Source organism: Panthera uncia, assembly GCF_023721935.1.
Source record: "Panthera uncia isolate 11264 chromosome B3 unlocalized genomic scaffold, Puncia_PCG_1.0 HiC_scaffold_1, whole genome shotgun sequence".
Lineage (NCBI taxonomy): Eukaryota > Metazoa > Chordata > Mammalia > Carnivora > Felidae > Panthera > Panthera uncia.
The window spans coordinates 37,744,962-37,767,456 of NW_026057582.1; the positions used below are offsets into that span (position 1 = coordinate 37,744,962).

The 22,495-nt window shown below is 36.3% G+C and overlaps 1 protein-coding gene across 1 annotated transcript in view; it reads right to left on the reverse strand.

Moving 5' to 3' along the window:
* The window catches only part of SYT16 (synaptotagmin 16), a 101,779-nt gene extending 98,815 nt beyond the window's left edge, over window positions 1–2,964 (reverse strand). The window contains exon 1 of the mRNA XM_049611539.1: window positions 2,303–2,964. Coding sequence (XP_049467496.1) covers window positions 2,303–2,825 — 523 coding nt within the window. The 5' untranslated portion in view covers window positions 2,826–2,964. The remainder of the gene's footprint in view (window positions 1–2,302) is intronic.
* Window positions 2,965–22,495: the final 19,531 nt, after the last annotated feature.

Sequence of the window (22,495 nt, forward strand, 5' to 3'; positions counted from 1 at the left end):
TATGATAACACCATGGTAAAGTGAAAATGAGTGACTACATTAATTTTGGGAATGTGAAGTGGTATTCAGATAACAGCAGAATTTCTTAAAGTTAAACATATACTTCCCATATGACCTACTCCTAGGTATTTACCTAGTTGAAATGAAAACTTACATTTGCACCCAAACCTGTTTCGCAAATGTTTATAGCAGCTTTATTTACATTGCTAAAAACTGGAAACAACCCAAATATCCCTCAACTGATGAATGGATCAACAAACTGTGGTGCATTTATGCAGTGGAATACTACTCAGCAATTAAAAAAAAAAAAAAAAGAAGCAGCAAACTACTGAAACACACAGCAACATGGATGAATCTCAAATGCATTACTGTAAGCACATAATAAAAGAAGCCAGATTCAAAAGGCTACCATCTGCATATTTCCATTTATATAGCATTCTGGAGAAGAAAAAATGATAGAAAGAAAATGTACCAGCAATTTCCCAGAGGTGGTGGTAGAGAAATGAGTACAAAGGGACTTGGGGGAATTTTTTTTGAGGTGATGGAATGGTTTATACCTCAGTTGTGGCAGTGGTTACAAGACTGTGTATTAAAACAGAGCCATATACTAACAGGGATGAATTTTACTATATGCAAATTATAACTTGGAAAAGGGAGAGGAAAAAAAGAGAAATAATATGTATAAACTCTAGAATTGGACTTCCTGAGCTGTGCCTCTTTCTAAATATGGATCTTGGGTATATTCACAAGTTCTCTAAGCATAATCTTCTCAACTGTGATGTGAGAAAAATAATAGTATCTATGTCTTAGAGTTGTTAGCTTACCTTGTTGTAATGATGTTCCATCATTAATTATTATTTGGTGTCCTATTATATACCTAGCATTATGCTTGATGTTAGGGATACAAAAATTAATCTATGATGTGGCTCCTGCCTTCTGGGAGGCTATGATCCACAGAATAAACATCCCCTGAATAAACCAATAAACACATTGTTTTACTGCCATTAGATTATTACAACAATTACACAAATTTTAAAAATCCAATTTCAAGCAACTATTAAGCCAAATTCATGTTAATCATTTTAAATACAGTTCAACTTTAGCAAGAATTTTCTAAATTAGGAATAGAAATTTCAAGTCAAATCTAAGAAATCCTATTGGTTGCCCAGATGTTTCTAAAATTATCTCTACAGATAATTTTTAAAAGCTGGAAATTGAATTTATTTATAAGTTTGTCATATTCAGAAAGAATATCAGCCTCCCTTGTTTTTCCAATTTATTCTAGCATTTCAACATTAATTTAAGTAAGAGTATCAAGAAAGTACTATAAAAAGAATATGAAATTATGTTTCCTCATTTTCTAAGATTTCATGTATCTGGATAAAATGTTTCCTTAAAAAGATAAAACTAAGAGGAATCACTGAAAATGGATGAAGAGGCTGTGGTATTCCAGAAAAGTCTGCTTCCCCCAAAAAGAAAGGAATTAGTGACATCACCTTTAAGTCACATAAAAGATCCAAGAATCTTGGTGATATATGTATGCATTACAAGCACACATCACATATACACACCCAACACCTTTCTTGGCCTGTCATGTACCTCTGTCCCTCAACCAAGTCGAATGTTCTTACTTCAGGCTTAGAGCGTTAGAAACATGAGAAATTCATGCCAGGACATACTATAGCTACTTTTACAGAGTTAATTACATTTTCACTATATTCAACATATCTGACAGGATAAAGCTCTAAAGACAGTTTGTTGTAAATGTGTCCTTTCCACTCAGGGCTTAAAGAAAATCAAGCTATTCTTATTTCAGAGGTTTCCTATCTACTGTCATCTCACATCACATCTCAGTGAAACGCTGTGAAAAGTGTTCTTGGAGTGTTATCAACTAAAAATTTTGCAACAAGTATGGCTTTTTGCACAGGATTTCACACCGAATAATATAGTAACATCTAGAGATTCCTAACCAAGTGAAAAAAAGAGAACATTTTAAAAGATCGTTTAAAAAGCATGACATATGCACAAGGGCTTCTCAAACACAGCCCACAAACTTGTTTTCACCATTTTGCTTGCTCTGAACTATTGTTCTGGAGTATGGAGCCCACAAATACAGATCTCCCAACGTTTTATATATTGAAAATATTCCTAAGGAGTATATCTCTCAATAAAAAGCCAGTATGTGGAAACGTTTAAAGAGAGAGAAAAATAAAATTCATATGATAACTAAAACAAGTCAAAATAAAATTAGTAGAAATGTCCTTTGGCAGAACCCAGAGAAATTAATCACTGGCTACCTTACCTTGCATTTTTCCATTAACATTTTCTAAAATACCAGAGAGCTGGCTGTCAAAGCTGTGCTGAAGACCACTTCTTTGCTTTTCAAGGTGACGTTGTTCCTCAGCAATAGAAGAGAGCATATATGGTGGCTTTTGGTCATCAAGGGTCTGACTGGGCCACTGGGACATTATGGAACAGGAGTCCTTTTCAGGTTGGCTAAGTCTGGGGCTTGAACTTTGAGCAGAGTCCTGCAAATCACTATTACAACAGGAGAAATGATCCACTTCAAGAAACAAGGGATTTTCATCCTCTTGACGCCAATCATTGCCTTGTTCTTCATCTTCAAAGTAAGCTTCCTGAATCTGAATATCATCTAAGTCCTGGTCTAGCTTTTCACTTAATTTAGAGTCTTGCTTGTTTAAGTTAACCAGCGAAGCAGATAACATATCTCCTGCTTGCTGGAGAGCTTCATAAACCCGAGATATCCAGGAAGAGAGAGGCTGGAAGAAGTTCTGACCATCCTGGGACGCCATGGCCAACACCATGGCCAGCTATCTGATGTCTACAAGTCCACTTGTTCAGTTCCTTCAGTACTCTGGACTTACTGTGAACTACAGAATAAGCATGATGACAAATTAAATTGGAGATCTCTTAATGGCTGTGAATAGTTCACTCTCAAAACTTCTCAGCTGAAACAGAGGAAAGAAATACTTACACCTATTAAAGTAACAAACTCAGACCCATTACCAGATAACCTATAATCAATGTCAAACAACATTTGGAGACAAAAAGAGATCATCATTGAAGTCTGAAAGTAGCTAGATAAAAATGACTGTGGAAATCTAAATGTAGATTATTTCAATGCCTATTCACCTACTCAGGCATGTGCAAAACTTCCATCAGCAGTAATGGGCTCTATTCATGTGGACTGAGAGAAGTCTATCCCCATAGACCATACTTAACAATGTGAAAAGGATAAATGAATCTTCATTAAGAGGCAGTTGGACATGACATTTCAAAATACAAGAAAGGTTGGATGCTTCATCTACGAACCTGCAGATCCCAGTGAGCAGGCTAATAAGCATCTCTGCTTCATGACACAAAGATTTATCCATTCAAAGGAGATGTGTGCCTGGAATTAAAAAACTTTTAACAGATCTTAAAGTAAGATTTTATATTTTTGTGCAATTTCTAGAAATCATTTATATTCTTGGGGAGCAAAGAACCACTGCAAAACAGAGTGGCAAGTGGAGTATGCAGCTTACTGGAGACATGATCCTTGCATCTGGTTGCCTTTGTCTGTGTTCCAGCCTCCCCAAGACCTTCCTCTACAGCCTGCAAGATTCCTGAGAGACCTTCCTTCCCACAACATTCACAACCTGAAGGAGGGGGCTATAAGGACATCAACATAGCAACAGGGCACAACGAAGATTCTAGAGCTAAACATCTATACTTTTATACACATGCATGCATACAAACATATACATAAATTCATATACATATGTATGTGTATTGTGTGTATATATATATATACACACACACATATATATACATATATATGTACAATATATGTATACATATGTGTGTGTGTATATATATATATATGTGTGTGTGTGTGTGTGTGTGTGTGTATGTGTGTGAATATTTATATATATCTTATTGCCCTAACAATGCTCATCAACAGCTCAGGATGAATGCTATAAATGATGGCAGAGCCTAAATTCACTGATTGTGCTTAACTACCCCATCTCTTCTATAGCAATAGCTTCCTTCTGACTCAGTCTACCAGCACTCCTGTATATTTCAGGCTTCTTGACCTCAGGCTACTGCAATTGATAGGATTGCCTACCTTCTCCTAAAATTTTCCTTCTAGCTTTTTTTTTTTTTTTTTAGTTTTTGTAATAGCCATTCATACATGCATTGATTCATCAATAAACAATACTCATCACCTGGGAGAGCTGATCCATCCAATAAGGCTCAACATTTTTGTATACAAAATATACATCTCCAGCCCTTAGCTCAATCCCTCTATACAGGTTTGTATCCCTGGTTACCTAAGCTAGTGGTTCACAAACTTTGTGGGAGAATAACCTGGTAATCTAATTTAAAAAAGAAAAGAGTCTCAGACTGGTTGAAGGAATACACCCTGGATCTTTTTATTTTTGTCAAGTTTCTCAGGTGACTCTGACACACACCAAAGTTTGAGAGATGCTGATCTGAGGAAAGAGCTACACTTGGGGGTCTCACCAAAATCTCAAATTCAGCCATCAAAACTAGCACATAACTTTTGCTACTATAAGGGTTCAACACCCTAGACTCACATCTGTGACTTTCTCTCTTCACCTCTGCTCCCTTACATTCCTTACATTCCAAGTTCTGCTAGCTTTAGGTCTATGAAGACCCTTCCATTATGTTTGTAGAGTGATCACTTTTCCTACACTCTAATCTTCCCAGATATTACATACCTAGTTGGTTTCCGTCTCAAATCTTCTCCAGCCTCAATCCATCCCTTGAGGTTTGCTCACCATAACCTGACTTTCAATCAGGTCTATTGTCTGTCTCCTCGCCTAGAATAGATATTCCTAGAGGGCAGGGACTGTAGGTTTTATTCCCTAGCTTATCCACAATGTCTAGAAGTGTGCTAAGTATGTAGTCAATTCTCAAGAAATGAACTAATGAGTGCTATTTAATATTGTGCCTAGAATAGTGTGTAGCATAAAGTGTGTACTCAAATTCACTAAATTCATGAATAGACCTCAGAATTGTTGAAAACATCTTAACATCACCACACAAATCCCCTGCAGGGTATTATAAAAGGGTTCTTTCAGCATTTCTTCCACTCCATTTCACCACCCACACAGTTTTTGTTTGTTTTTCCTCCACAAATATTGTGCCTCAGTTGTGCTTCAGATGATCACAGACCTAGAAAGTTCCCTGAGAAATCACTGGGTTTAGCTTCTAACACTGTCTTTCAGTACTTGAAACATTTTAAGATGGAGATTGCATATCTTCCTTAATAATCCTTTCTATTGTTTTATTACACAGAGAAAACTTTATTTTAATATTCAATCCAAAATATTTTAATTTAAGTCAGGGTTTTCTCATCCAGTCTTTGAACTAGTAACAGCCTCTGTTCTTTTTTTTTCCCACAAAATAGGTTTATTTTAGAAATTTTAGGGAAAAAAAGATAAGCAAAAATAAAAGAGGTAATAAGGCATAGTCTCCATCACCCAAAGATAACCAGCCTTTTATTCTACGTCCATAGGATAATTTTTTATACGTATAATTCATTGTCAAGTTAGCTTATATACAGAGTATACAATGTGCTCTTAATTTCAGCATAGATTCCCATGATTCATTACTTACATACAACACCCAGTGCTCATCAAAACAAGTGCCCCCCTCAATGCCCATCACCCATTCTCCCCTCACCCCTGCCTCCCCATCAACCCTCAGTTTTTGCTTTGTATTTAAGAGTCTCTTATGGTTTGGCTCCCTCTCAATTTCTAACTACTTTTTTCCTTCCCTTCCCCCATGATCTTCTGTTAAGTTTCTCAAATTCCACATGAGTGAGAACCATCCACGTTGTTGCAAAAGTAACAGCCCATGTTCTGGGTCTCATATCTCTTTCTTTTGTAATCTCTGTCTATCAAAGCCTCTAGGCAATTTTTCTAAAAAAAAATAAAGCTTATATCACTCCCCTAGTTTAAAAGGAAAATCAAAAAGAAACCCTACTGAGGTTTTCCTATTACTTATAGTGCAGAATTTGAGCATTGGCAGCCCATCTGTCAAAATCACAAAACTCTGTGTTTATTGATGCAGAGTTCTTTAAAAATTAATTTTGATGCCTCCAATTCACTACAGTCCTCATCTCTCCCTGTTATATGTACCTACTTGCTTTATTCATTTTTATGTAGCCTGCCTGACCCCCTGGAAGCACCTGAATTTTTAAGTCCTACCCTATAGGATAAAGTTCACATTCTTTACGATGGCATACAAAAGAGATGCTCAAAAAATGAACAATCAGGGGTGCCTGGAAGACTCAGTCAGTTAAGCATCTGACTCTTGATTTCAGTTCAGGTCATGATCTCATGGGTTCGTGAGTTGGAGCACTGGGTAGGGCTCCGAGCTGGGTGTAAGCCTGCTTAAGATCCTCCCTCCCTCCCTTTCTCTTTCTCTCTCTCCCTCTCTCTCTTCCTGGCTCACATGCATGCTCTCTCTTATCCAAAATTAAAAAAAAAAAAAAAAAAAGAACAATCAGCACTACCTAACTAACCTTAGTACTGGAGGGGTCCTAGAGACCTCCTGTAAGTTGCCAACTCTTTAACTGATGAATCACTGGATGTGAGGACTTCTGGGAGGTGGAGTCTCAGATCAGTGGCTATTTATCAACCAGTTTGGAAGTATTTCAATTGCTTCACAACTCACAAAGCCATCCCTCTTGTCCTGACAGAATGTCTAGCTCTGTATGAGCTGTTCCCAATAACACTGCCCCACAGTGATAACTTGGCTATTCTTCACCACCCCTCATTGTAAAGTCCTATGTTCCAGTCACACTAACACACTAAGCATTTGTCATAGTAACTGTGCTCTTCCCTGACTTCTGTTTGCTCTGCCCAGATGCCTTCTCTCCCTGGCCTGCCTGGTAGATACTTACTCATTTTTTACAATGAAACTCCTATTGCATATGTCAACACTTCTACAGTCAAAGGTGTGGCCTCAGAGTACTTTAAATGTGTCTTTATGATGTAAGTTTTCACTGGATATGGTAATTATTTGTCAATCTTCCTCTTCCAATGGACACTATTTAGAATTAATAATTCTAGGACCCACACAGGGTAAGGGCTCTTTATCTAATGTTTGCTATGTGAATGAATGAATGTTATTAATGAACAATTTTCTTCATCTATAAAGTGGAGTTAACTCACTAGATAACCCTTAATAGTTCCTTTCTGCTTTGAAACCCAAGAATTTACCAGTGTGGGCCAAAAAGCATTATAATATTGAGCCTGGATATATTCAGCATTAAGTTGCCTTTTCAAAGATTGGTTCTGTACCTTTGTCAATAACCACTGTCAGATGATTTTGGAGCAATTAGAAAGGGGCCAAATATCCAATATCCATCTATATATTAAACAGTGTCCAATTGTTATATTCTACAATACTAAAAAAGAAAGGGCACCTAAAGCTGGAACATGAAAAATTACCTACTTAGCAACACTGGAGACATTTCATTTTATACTAAAGCAATATAAAGCCAAAAGAACTAAGTGCTAGCAGAGTAACCAGGGAAATATCTTTGTTTCTTGGGTAAATCTCAACTAGCTTGGTAGAGCACACCAAAGGTAATAGCAGATGTATACCTTGTATCCTAGTTCTTCAGGAACTTTCTTACAGCTGAAAAGACAAACTGGTGTGTGGTGTCACAATAATTATTTTTAAACACATAGGAAAAGAAAAGTAGTAAAGAAAAGACAGTCCGGGTCCTTGGATTAGAAGGAAAAATACAGATAAAGTCTGTGGTATCTGAGAAGGCTCACCATTCAAATTTACAGTTCATGATACTTCATTATTCCAAGTATTAAAAAAAAAAAGGTGTGTGTGTGTGTGTGTGTGTGTGTGTGTGTGTGTGTAACATAAAAGCTCCTACCATAAACATAAGTTTATGGTAAGGAAAGTTTACAGCTTCTCAAAATACTCAGAATAAACTGGCAATCTAATAAAGAATTAGTTAACAACCAACTCACAGGAATAGAAGGTCCAGCATAGGGAATATAGTCAATGATATTGCAATAGCATTTTATGGTGACAGATGGTAGCTACACTTGTCGTGAGCATAGCATAATGTATAGAGAAATTGAATCATTATGTTATACACCTGAAACTAATGTAACATTATGTGTCAACTCTACTCAAAAAAAATTTTTTATAGAATTGGTAACAACCAATAAATAAAAGTGAAAGGAAAACCATTGATATATTCCAGGGGCTACATTACATTTCTTTAAATAGCATTTTAATTAGAATTTTTCTCTGTTAATTTTAATTATAAAAGTGTTTAATTAAGGTCATTTTAAACATAGGAAGTAACTAAACAGTAAACATTAAAGAGTTGTTTCTGTAGTGGGGAAAACTATCAAATTCCTGAGTCATATGCTTTGTCATGTATTTTGACCATCCTCACCAAGGGTAATTGTGAGCAGAAAAGGAGTGGTTCCATACCCAGAATAATAATGCTCACGGTCCTTTAAAGGCTGTTAGTTAAATCTTTCTGACCCGATTTTCTATCTAATGACAGATGTTTGGAGGGAGGGAGGAAAGCTATCACCTAAGAAGAAATACTGGTTTCTGGGAGATATGCCTTAAAAATGGATGTTATTTTGGTGAAAGATAAAGTGTAAGTCTGTATGCGTGTGTGATTTTTAAAGGATTATGAGCTCCTGGAGAGAGTCAAACATGTTCTGGGAGAAAAGAAAATGTTTCCAATAATATGGTCTCCAGGTAACCTAGCCCCAAATCAAAATCTTATACAAGTTCATCTACTGAAGTGTGTTAATGTTTAGCCATTTTTAATGGAGAAATCACCTTGGAAAGTCTACTCTTCTTATTTTCTACCAAGATCAGTAGGGCAGTCATAAATAAAAATCAAGAGTACTGGAATGGTGAAATAGATGAAGGGGATTAAGAGGTACAAACTTCGAACTATAAAATGAGTAAGTCACAAGGATGAAAAGTACAAGTTAGGGAATATAATCAATAATAAATCAATAATACTGTGATAATGCTGTATGGTGACAGATGGCATCTACACCTACCAAGGTAAGCACTAGATAATGTAAGAATTGTCAAATCACTATGTTGTATTAAGATACACCGAAATTAATATAACACTGTATGCCAAATATACTTCAATAATAAAAAAACATTTTTAAAAAATACTGGGTTTATTCAAAGTGGTTCCTCACAGCCGTCAGTTAACTTCCTTGTGTCATCTATTAAATGTGGGTTATTTATTATTGACTTCTTAGACTGGTCATGAGGCTAATTAAGTCTATAATTTTTATGACAATATGAGCAAGAAAACTTATAAACATGAATAATATATGGAGTCAAAATAAGAACTATAAAATGGGCTGTAATCCATCTTTAAATGATTCAAAAGAGACTACAGGTGTTTTCTGTTAAGAGAAAATTTGTTATGTGGGTAGGAATATGTTTTCTGTTAAGAGAAAATTTGTTATGTGGGTAGAGATGAAATAACTTTTACAGCATTTGTCCAAAATGTTTTCTAAATGCTGGAATCTTAAATATAAAAATGGACTACTGAGGATTATTTATGTAAACAATATGGATATAATACAGCCATATTTTTATTACTGGGGCATGTGCAATACAACAGACCCTTTGCCATTGGGCTTTGGTAGGGGACAATTAGCTTAAAGCTAAATGTGAAATTGCCCTATAATCAAAATATACTTTCATCAGTAGATATTGAGAAAAATGAGACTGCATGAATAAAAGCAATAGTAATGGCTTTGAAATCACACAAAACAAGGCTCAGTGTTGGATAATCTCTCAGTTACACCATGGCATGGGGCAAAACATGTTAACGGGGTGCACCTGTGTCCTCATCTGCACTATGGGGAGCACAACCCCCTGTTTTGAAATTCACTGTGGAAATGAAATTACACAACAGTTCTAAAGCACCTAGAACAGAGTCTAGTACACAACAGGCACTTCATATCAGTTATTCATGACTAAACCCAAATCTGTGACATTTTAGTATATGTGCTGCTGAAGCGAGCACTAAATCTATTATATTTTAAAAGGTAAAAACATGTTAAACTCTTGTAATCCTTTCCCTAATACGCCAAGACCCCAGAAACACAATACTATCATTATAGCTAACATTTGCCAAGAACCTTACAACATGCAATGTTTTCTGACAACTTCTATGAATAAAAACTTTTTGTGAAAGATACTAGCTTTCCCATTTTATAGTTGAAAAAACTGAGGCTTAGAAAGGGCAAGTGATTTGCCTCAAGGTTCATGCTTATAATAAAGAATGGAATTCGCATTCCAATTCTCCTTTGAATTCCAAATTCTTGCTTTAACCACTACTCCAAATCTCCATAAAATGTCAATAAGAAACCTTCAAAATAAAACATGTAAAGGTACTTTCCTCATAAGTGGCCAATGTGAGTTCAAATTCAGGTTTGTTTGACTCCAAAGTCTATTCTCATTTTGTTTCCACTCCACCTTTCCTACCTATTTCACTAATGAAACCTTTAAAAATTAAAATTATTGGGATTACTTTTCCAAAGTAAGTATAATAAAGGTTTTAAAAATTTCTAAACTACTGCTTAAGTTGAGGAAACTTATTTTTTTATTTTTTAAATGTTTTTATTTATTTTTGAGAGAGAGAGAGAGAGAGAGAGAGAGAGAGAGAGAGAATATGGCATGGGAGGGATAGAGACAGAGGGAGACACAGAATCTGAAGCAGGCTCCAGGCTCTGAGCTGTTAGCACAGAGCCTGACGCGGGGCTTGAATTCGTGAACCACGAGATCGTAACCTGAGCAGACGTTGGACACCTAAACGACTGAGCAACCCAGGCACCCCTGAGGAAAACTTATTTTTAAATATATTTTTCAAACTATCCAACAGACAGCTTTGTGTTTGAGCATAAATAATGATATCAAAAAGATCTTAAAAAGATGATCTTGGCTCAACAAGAGTTTTAAATTGCTCAATGTTTTTGCTATTGTAACAAATAGCACCTTTAAGATATTCTCTAAATTTCATAAGCCCATTGAATATTTTGGACCATCTATTATATCCATGAAATGGCCTCCATGATTTTTTAAGAAACATATCTGATTATGTCATTCCACATTTGAAATGACTTACAATTACTTCTTATTGCTTCAAAGTCCAAAATTTTCCACAAGACTTAGAAGGCCATACATGATTTGATCTCTTCTTGTCTTTAACCACTCTCTTTTTGCTCTCTGTTCTTCAGTATCTAACCTCCTCCCTTCACCATCTTACTTCAACAGGCTCCTCCCACTAGCTAAGACTGTGTTCCTCCCTCCAGGCTTCCTTCCCTTGTCCCCCAAAGTCCATCCATCCACTTTCAGGGCTCAGCCTGGTAACCAGCATCCCATAATCCAGCCTCAGTTATGTCCCCCTGAAACAGTCTGTTTTATTCATTGATTGATTGATTGTGCAGGGGAGAGGTGCAGCAGGAGAGAGAGAGAAAATCTTAAGCAGGTTCCATGCTCATCACAGAGCCTGACACAAGGCTGGATCCCATAACCTTGGGATCATGACCTGAGCTGAAATCATGAGTCAGACATTCAACCAACTGAGCTACCCAGGCACCCCTAAAATAATCTCTCTTAACACCTCTGATTCCTTCTTATTAACACTTGTTGTATTAAAATTATAACTTATTTTTTTAATTCCCCCACCCACCTCGCCTCTGGTGACCATCAGTTTGTTCTCTATAGTTAAAAGTCTGTTGCTTGGTTTGTCCCTCTCTCTCTCCTTTTTTCCCCTTTTGCTTGTTTTGTTTCTTAAATTCCACATACAAATTAGATCATATGGTATTTGTCTTTCTTTGAATAACTTACTTCTCTTACTCTCTACCTCTACCATACTGTTGCAAGATTTCATTCCTTTTTATGGCTGAATAATCTTCCTTTCATTCATTCATTTATATATATTACATATTATATGTTATATGTTATATATTATATATTATATATATGCCACATCTTCTTTATTCATCAGTCGATGAACACTTGGGCTGCTTCCAGTTTGGCTATTGTAAATAATGATGCAATAAACATAGGGGTCATGTATCCCCTCGAATTAGCAGAGTAAATACTCAGTAATGCAATTCTTGGATTATAGGATAGTTCTATTTTTAACATTTTGAGGAACCTCCATACTGTTTTCTGCAGTGGCTACAGAATTTGCATTCCCACGATGGTGCAAAAGGGTTCCTTTTTCTCCACATTCTCACCAACACTTATTGTTTCTTGTGTTTTTTATTTTAGCCATTCTGGCAGGTATGAAGTGACATCTTTTTTTTTTTTTTTAACGTTTATTTATTTTTGAGACAGAGAGAGACAGAGCATGAATGGGGGAGGGTCAGAGAGAGAGAGGGAGACACAGAATCCGAAACAGGCTCCAGGCTCCGAGCTGTCAGCCCAGAGCCCGACGCGGGGCTCGAACTCACGGACCGCGAGATCATGACCTGAGCCGAGGTCGGCCGCTCAACCGACTGAGCCACCCAGGCGCCCCATTGACATCTTATTGTAGTTTTGATTTGCATTTCCCTGATGATGAGTGATGTTGATCATCTTTCCATGTGTCTATTGGCTGTCTGCATATCTTTAGAGAAATGTCTGTTCATATCTTCTGCCCTTTTTGTTTAATGTTTATTTATATTTGAGAGAGAGAAAGTGCACACATGCATGCATGAGCAGGGGAGAAGCAAGAAAGAGAGGGAGAAAAAGAATCCCAAACAGTCTCCACACTGTCAGCACATAGAGGCTGACACATGGCTTGATCTCACAAACTGTGAGATCATGACCTGAGCCTAAATCAAGAGCCAGACGTTTAACTGACTGAGCCACCCAGGTACCCCATTCTACCCATTTCTTGATTGGACTGTTTGTTTATTGGGTACCGAGTTGTATCAAGTCTTTATATATTTTGGATACTAACCCTCTCCTAGATATAGAATTTGCAAATAACTACTCACATTCTATAGGTTGCCTTTTAGTTTTATTGGCTGGTTCCTTTGCTGTGCAGAAGCTTTTTATTTTGATGTGGTCCCAACAGTTTATTTTTACTTTTATTTCCCTTGCTGCAGGAGACATACCTAGGAAAATGTTGCTATGGCCAACGTCAGAGAGATTACTGCCTGTGTTCTCTTCAAGGATTTTTATGGTTTCAGGTCTCACATTTAGGTCATTAATCTGTTTTGAGTTTATTTTTGTGTATGGTGAAAGAATGTGGTCCAGTTTCATTCTTTTGCATGTAGCTGTCCAGTTTCCCCACACCATTTGCTAAAAAGACTGTCTTTTTCCTATTGTAGATCCATTCCTCCTTTGTTGAAGATTAATTGACCATATGATCGATGGTTTATTTCTGGGTTTTCTGTTCTATTCTCTTGATCGATGTGTCTATTTTTATGCCAGTACCATACTGTATTAATTACTACCATTTTGTAATAGAACTTGAAATCTGGAATTGTGATACTCCAGTTTTGTTTTTCTTTTTCAAGATTGCTTTGGCTATTCTTTTGTAGTTCCATACAAATTTTAGGATTGTTTCTTCTAGTTCCATGAAAAAGATGCTGTTAGTATTTTGATAGGGATTACATTAAATCCATATATTGCTTTGAGTAGTATATATATTTTAGCAATATTTCTTCTTCCAACCCATGAGTATAGAATGTCTTTCCATTTTTTTTTTGCATCATCTTGAATTTCTTTCATCCATATTTTATAGTTTTCAGAGTACAGGTCTTTCATCTCTTTGGTTAAGTTCATTCATAGATATTTTATTGTTTTGGTGTTATTGTAAATGGGATTGTTTTCTTCATTTCACTTTCTGCTGCTTCATTATTAGTGTATATGAATGCAACCGATTTCTGTACAATGATTTTGTATCCTGCAACTTTACTAAATTCATTTTTCAGTTCCAGTCTTTTGGTGGAGACTTTAAGGTTTATAATTGTAGCTTATTGGTAACTTATGTAATTATTTCTTTTAACATCTGTCTTCCCCATGAAATTAGAAGCTCCATGAGATCAGGTAGCAGGTTAAGTTTTGCCTTTGCCTGTTTTCAGCATCTAGTTGAGTGACTACCATATAACGGGCAATCAATAGATGTAAATATCAGAATACGCTTTTTGCAGAGTCTCAGAAGGGTCCCTAACCACAACTCCCAACTGTCACTGCTATGAACAGCACAGATTGGTGATGTTATTCCATCTCTGAAAGACACCCTGAAACCAACAATTATACCTTTTAATTTTGATCCCACTATATTTGTGATGAAGGAAAGATGAATCATATCTAAGAAAACTTTCATATATAGCCAGAAAACCACTCCAGAACAAATTATTCATCTATTATACATGTTTCTGCTAGGTCTTAGGACATGGCCTCATATTATTATTTATGTTGGCCCCCTTCTGTCTATGAATGAACATATCAATAGTCTTGAGTTGTAATTCATAACCTAAATCAATGCTAACAAGTGTTCAGTATTTTTCCTTATGTTTTCCCTTTTCATTTGTTTACATAACCTTCAAACTAAGTAGGTAGTAAAATTGTTCATTACAAAAATTACTACTGCCACACATTGTATCTCCTTCATTAGTGGTTATCAAAATAAGGTCTCCTGGGGTCCTTGATGACTGGGCTGTTAGAATAGTAATGCTAATAACACAACAATGTCAATACTTCTGTGTCTGACAAACATTAATAATCAGTTGCCCCTGGGAGCCCATCAAAAGCAGCACATTTAATGGGATGTTTGTGGTTGCAAACACAAGTAGGTTAGGGGGGTGGTACACAATGTCTCTCAGGTCTGCCTGGCCAAAGTGGCCCCAATCAAAGAACATTTGAAAACATTCCTTTCACATTTCCCTTCCCACTGGCAGGGAATTTCACATAAGAACTGGGAAGCACTGTTTTCCCAGCATAATAGTGGATCCAAATGTTCTTAACTAGTTCTACATACACGTGTGATCTATTTTATAGCATTATATATAGTTGCACAGATTGTATTTCTTCAGTTAAACCAAAATGCTAGTTATATTTCTATTTTACACCAACAATGCCTTTTACTTTTTTCTTCTCTTTCTCTTTCAATCCTTCCAATTTCTCACTAAAAGATATGAAAGCTTGCTTGCTGAGGATTAGCAAATACTCCCGCAGTCTTCTGTTAGCACAGTTTAGTCCAATGAGGATTTACTACCATCACCCATTATGAATGAGAGTCTACTTTCTAGTAATGAAATACTAACGTTTCATTCCAAAAAACATACTAGTATAAATATGAGTCCTACAATAGAGCAGCTAATGAAAAAAAAAAACTCCAACTGATATGGAAAATGACATTTCACATTGGGATCCCATTTCTAAACACAGTGCCACACAAAATACACATTTTGGTTAGTTTTAGGTTCTTTGGAGGAAATTCTAAATGGAATTCTTGCCCTAAGATGTTCTTCAAACTAATACCAACTTAGGTCTTTGACACAAAGCCAACCCATAAGAAAAATAAAAAATTTTTAAAGGTCTGACATCTTTCCAACATAGAATGATGAGCTACTGAGTACAGCTTTGTAAGCATTACTTCTTTAGGGGCAGAAAAGTGATGGAAGGAATTGGGAAGATTAAAAAAAAAAAAGCTTTATTTTTTAAAAGAGCTTTCTGCCAAGGAGTCCAGGTAAGACATTGAGAATTTCACTATACTTTCTGTAATGTGCCTTATAATGCCATGATTTGTTTTTTGTTTAAAAATAATTTTAAAATAATACACATTCAGATGCCTTAAAGGTAAGGTTTTCTCCAACACCCTGTCTTGCAATAAGTGGCTCACACTTTTGTGGAATGACAACTGTAAATTACCATTCTATAGCCATTGCTCACCGGGGAAAAACAAAAAATAAAAGTTTTCAAGCAGATAGTAATTTCATTCTATATCACTGGCATTAGTTGTTCCTAAGTATTGAGAACTGTTTTGAAGACCCAGAGTATAGAAACTAAGAGAATACGATTCAAAACATTTCTGGAATTCCTAATTTCACACACTTCAAATAATAGCTGTCACCTTGTTCTTAAACCTCATTCAGCCAGCCCAGAATAACATAGACTTGCAATTATTATGAGAGCTTTTATGAATAAAGCGTTTGCTCCATTTAAGAGGTTTTAGAGGAATGCAGATATTTTTACGGAAACGTGTAAGTACAGACATGCCCTTTCTTTTACTTTAATCTGTCAGGCTAAGAAAAACGGTGATATTTTAAAGCTGTTACTCCAATAACTAGTTTAAAACTGATTACTCAAATAGCTAGTTAAGCATAAAAAAGGATAGACACCCACTTTACTGCAGAAAATGATCTATACTACTAACTATTCTATGCAAACAATCCTTTCTTCTTGCCACCCACCCATCAACTAAATTTTTCTTTTAACTAAGGCATATATCTTCTTAAAGTATAATGAGCATGGCTGTCTTGCTGACAAGAAAAGCACAAAAACCTACAAAAATCTGGTAAATGTCACTTTTACCACCTTTGGTATCCTCCAGACACTCTGTAGACCTGGAAGATACCACAAAGAGAACTGTTGTTAATTATGCCATTTGCTAGCATGTGTAAATGCACAAGCTTCAAACTTGCAAGCAATCTCCTGATCTATAAGTGAAACTAACAGGTTCATTTCCACCGCATCAAAGTCTCTCAAAGCTATCCATAAAGTTGGTGAATTGGTTTCAGTATCTCCATTAAAGGATGTGTGTTTAAGGCTTCCTCATATAATCTTGAGGGTCTGTGCTGAAGGAGAGGAGGAAGACCTTCAGTCCACCAAGCAATAAACACTTACTTCTGTATAAATGGTATACTGTGTAGATTGCCAAGGTTTACAGAGGTCTACCTAGAACTCTGTCATAAAATTCCATTCTATGACTATTTCACATGCAAAAAGGCCCCAAAGTTTCTGCCCATATGTTGTATCACTGACATTAATTGTTCCTAAGTGTACACACACACACACACACACACACACACACACACACCTCCATATGTTACAGAGTCATTGGTAAAGTGAAAAATCATGAAAGAAATTTTCTACAGCTTCTGAGATAGTGATGTGTGTTTAGGGAGCTCTCAAACTTAGGTGTTAAACATTTTCACAGCACACTTACAGAGAGCTTCAGCTTTGTTTTTATTAATATCCTAGCATCACAGAGGAAGCTCAAATGCCACAAGAATCTGTTTCTAAGGTAACTCATTATACACCCTTATATAAATAGCTCAAAAAGCAGAGCTCCTCATATTCCAACTGTAAACGTACCCAGATTTGTCAAAGGTCTTCTGAACCTTTAATCTAATATCTCCCATCTCCAGCAATCAGCTAGCATGTAACATGTTCATTTGCTGGGTCAGATTCTTGAGCAGAGGATAATAACCCACAATCTAACTTGCAAGAAAACAAATAGTAAAGGCTGAGAGATTTTAAAGGAATAAATTTATTCCCACTATTTCCCAAGGAAAATAAGGAAATGGAAACAATAGTGTATAATTTAGAAATGAGTGGTCTGTGTTAATAATTGTTGAAGCTGAATGATTGGTATATGGGGGTTCATTATACAATTCTCTCTCTACTTTCTTGTAAGTATTTCAATAATAAAAAGTTTTTAAAAAGTGAAGCTCTCTTCTCAACCTCTTTACCATAATACATTGAAGGAAACAAGAACACGCAGATGTTAAGTAAGTGCCTATGATGGTTAATATTATGTGTCAACTTGACTGAGCCATGGTGCCTAGGTATTTGATCAAACATTACTCTGGGTATTTCTGTGAGGGTGTTTTCTGTGGATGAGATTAACGTTTAAATTGGTAGGCTTTGTGTAAAGCAGAATGCCCTCCATAATGTGGGTGAGCCTCATCCAATCAATTGAGGACCTTAACAGAACAAAGATTCACCTCCCAAGAGCAAGAAGGAATTCGGACAGCAGACAACCTTTGGACTTCAACTACAACATCAGCTCCTCCTTGGGTTTCTAGCCTATCAGCCCACCCTGTAGATTTTGGACTTGCCAGCCTCTATAATTGTATAAACTAATTCCTTAAAATAATCTCTCTCTCTCTCTCTCTCTTTCTCTCTCAGTCTCTCTCCCTCTCTCCATCTCTCCACCTCCACAGACATACAGATGGAGATCTATATTTCTCTCCATTATATAAATATTTATTTATATTTATATTAACAATTTAGATATAGGCATAGTTATAGGTGAAGATAGATATAGAGATAAATTTAGATAAAGGGCATGATAACTAAAAAGTCTGTAGCAGCTATAGGAGCTGTATTAATAAGGGTTCTCCAGAGAAACAGACCCAATAATAATGTGGTGTGGTGTGGTGTGGTATGGTGTGTGTTTCTCTCTACCCAGCAACGAGCAAGATGTGTTCAACCCCATCTAGAGTAAATCTCCCCACCTTAACAATTATTATTTTAGTCCCCAGTAGTATTTGTAACAATCTACATTTTGTCTCTTTACTTTCAGTTTTTTGTCCTTCTTCATACAAAAATTTAATTAATTAATTTCCAAGAGAGTAGGGACTATATCTTTCTCTTTCACCATTTTATTTCTAGCACTTAGCACACTGTAGCATAACACAGATTCCTTACAAATAGTACTGAATGGACATATAGACAATAAGTCTATGTAAGTTTAATTTATATCTCAATTAAAATAAGTCAATAAAACAATAAGTCAATAAAACAATAGACAACACAATGACACATGCCATGACTTGTCTTAGTGTTGAAACCTTTACAGTGCCTTAATTCTCAATTTTTCATCTCACGTATTATGTTGAATGATATGAAACTGCCAACCTACAAAAATAGTAATTTCATAGAGTTCAACCTAATATAACACATAGTTAGAGAAATGCATATTCTACACAAATTAAGGCCTTAAAATCAGAAGAGAGATTACTATTCAATTTAGATATAGTAAAAGATATGAATCTTTTACTCTAGGTGCTACACTTCAAGCTCGGTCTCGTTTTGCACATTCTTCACTGGGGAAGAGTGACATCAGAAGTATAGAGGGGCTATTCCATTTATTCCACTCTGAAATCCCACATTTGAGAGCAAAAATGGGGAGAGATGGAGGGTAGTTCTACATATTATTTAATCCATAATTCTAAAACATATTATTGTGTAATCCCAAAGTTGGTAAATTGTATAAAAAGCATTTCAATGGCATTTATAGTTTTCAATTATCCTATTAGAAAGAAATGAAAAAGAAAATATTGAACTTCTTTAAAATTCCAAACTATTTGATCCATTTGCAATTCATCTAAGTAGTCTGAGCCTAAAACCAATGCACAGATCTATAGGTGAAGAAACCTAAATTCTGGGTACAGGTAAAATAATGCACAGTGCTAAAGACGGCATCTAAAACCTTTCAGTAGAGTATGGACCAGGCTGCGTTTACAGTATCCTTTAAAAAACCCCACCCCTTTCTGCCTATAATTAATCAATCATACTAAACATAATGTACAAAGAAGTTGATGCTAGTTACTTACAACTGTAAGATGTGCACATGGCTAAATGTCTCTCTCACCTCAAGGAGTCAAAAATAAAAAGTGAAACCATTCATATCTGCTGGTGAGTACTCTTTATATTTTTATTTCTTTTTATCTATTTGTCATTTCTCTTTCTTATTTGGGCATAAAAGGAAAATGAAATATTATCAAAATCATTCAGAAAATGCTGGAAGTTTTATCAACGGTCAAACTCTTCTGTTTGGGTCAAATTCACTAAAAAATTATAAAACTTTCAGAATCTTGAATATGAATTGAAATTGATTATAATTTGGAAACTCTGAATAATCTTATAAAGTAGGTACTTCTTCTAAATATCTTATTTTTTTAATGTTTATTCATTCTAGCCAAAGTATGGAAAGAGCCTAAATGTCTATCAACTGATGAATGGATAAAGAGAGAGAGAGAGAGAGAGAGAGAGAGAGAGAGAGAAACAGCCAAAGGGGGGGAGGGGCAGAGAGAGAAGGAGACACAGAATCTGAAACAGGCTCCAGGTTCTGAGCTGTCAGCACAGAGCCCCTGAGGCAGGGCCTGAACTCACAAACCACAAGATCATGACCTGAGCCAAAGTTGGACACTTAAACAACCGAGCTACCCAGGCATCTGTCTTATTTTTTCAATCTACATACAGAAGTAAACTGCTGGTTGTGTCACGGTATTCATGGAGCTTTGGAAAGGGAAGCTATCATAAAGGAAAAAGCTTTCTTAATGACCAAGTTAGAACTGTTTCGATACCTTGGGGGCAGAAGGACGGGTGTATTTGGCTAGTGTTAATACTCTGCTCAGGTTGAAGAGATTGTTGCCTGCTTTCTCCTCCAGGGTGTTGATGGTTTCCTGTCTCACATTTAGCTCTTTCATCCATTTTGGGTTTATTTTTGTGTATGGTGTAAGACAGTGGTCTAGTTTCATTCTTCTGCATGTTGCTGTCCAGTTCTCCCAGCACCATTTGCTAAAGAAATTGTCTTTTATCCATTAGATGCTCTTTCCTGCTTTGTCAAAGATTAGTTGGCCATACATTTGTGGGTGACCTCAGCTGCAGCAATTTCTTACTCAACACATCCCCAAAGGCAAGGGAATTAAAAGCAAAATGGACTATTGGGACCTCATCAAAGAAAAAGCTTCTGCACTGCAAAGGAAACAATCAACAAAACTAAAAGGCAACTGATGGAATGGGAAAAGATATTTGCAAATGATATATCAGATAAAGGGCTAGTATCCAAAAATCTATAAAGAACTTACCAAACTCAACACCCAAAAAAACAAATAATCCAGTGAAGAAACGGGCAGAAGATATGAATAGCCACTTTTCCAAAGAAGACATCCAGATGGCCAACTGCCACATGAAAAGGTGTTTAACATCACTCATCATCAGGGAAATACAAATCAAAGCTACATTGAGATACCACCTCACACCTGTCAGAGGGACTAAAATGAACAAATCAGGAAACTACAGATGCTAGTGAGGATGTGGAGAAATGAGAACCCTCTTGCACTGCTGGTGGGAATGCAAACTGGTGCAGCCGCTCCGGAAAACAGTGTGGAGGTTCCTCAAAAAATTAAAAATAGAACTACCTTATGACCCAGCAATAGCACTGCTAGGGATACAGGAGTGCTGATTTATAAGGGCACATGTACCCCAATGTTTACAGCAGCACTTTCAACAATAGCCAAAGTATGGAAAGAGCCTAAATGTCTATCAAGTGATGAATGGATAAAGAAGATGTAGTTTATATATACAATGGAATACTACTTGGCAATGAGAAAGAATGAAATCATGCCATTTGCAGCAATGTGGATGGAAATGGAAGGTATTATGCTGAGTGAAATAAGTCAGAGAATAACAGATATCATATATTTTCACTCATATGTGGATCTTGAGACACTTAACTTGAGAAGGGAAGGGAAAAAAATAGTGAACAAACAGAGAGGGAGGGAGGCAAACCATAAAGACTTTTAAATACAGAGAACATGAGTATTGAGGGCACCTGTTGGGATGAGCACTGGGTGTTGTATGGAAACCAATTTGACAATAAATTTCATAATTAAAATAAATAAAAATAAATAAATAAATAAATAAATACAGAGAACAAAATGAGGGAGGATGGGGGTAGGGGAGAGGGGAAAACGGGTGATGCGGATGAGGAGGGCACTTGTTGGATGAGCACTGGGTGTTGTATGTAAGCCAGTTTGACAATAAATTATATTAATAGACAAAAAGACAACTCTGCTCACATACTATCCTTCCTGACCTGAAAGAGGAAGTTAGCCATAAGCCTACCCTGCATCCATCAATGGTACTCCACCCTGCCTGCACTTTTAGGTCACCTAGTATTCTTTTTAAAGCTATATAGTTTGTTCTGCCACTGCCACTGTTGCTCTCTATTATGATTTAATTAGTTTGCAGTAGGATTTGGGTTTTGATTTGTTTTGTTTTTTTAAGTTTTCCAGGATTGAGACCCAGTGTAGTTCAAATGGGCTTTCAGTTGGAAAGCACCCTGATGGATATCACAATCCATATCATAAACACTTGATAAGCTTTTGTCGTATCTCTTTGTAAGAATCATTCTAACCCCAGATGGGACATGTGGAATATCACTGAGGAAAATGGAGAAAAGAGAATCCTGCATTCAATTCTTCATCAACTCTCATAATCTGGAATGGTTAAAAACCGTTTCCAGGTGATGCTTCCACATCTTCCCCCCTTGTAGCAGCTGAACGGTGTCCCCCACAAAAAAGATATGCCCATGTCCTAATCCTTGGAACCCACAAATGTTGGGAGGGTCTTTGCAGATGTAGTTAATGATCTTTAGATGAGATATTCCTATATTATCAGGATAAAACCTAAATCC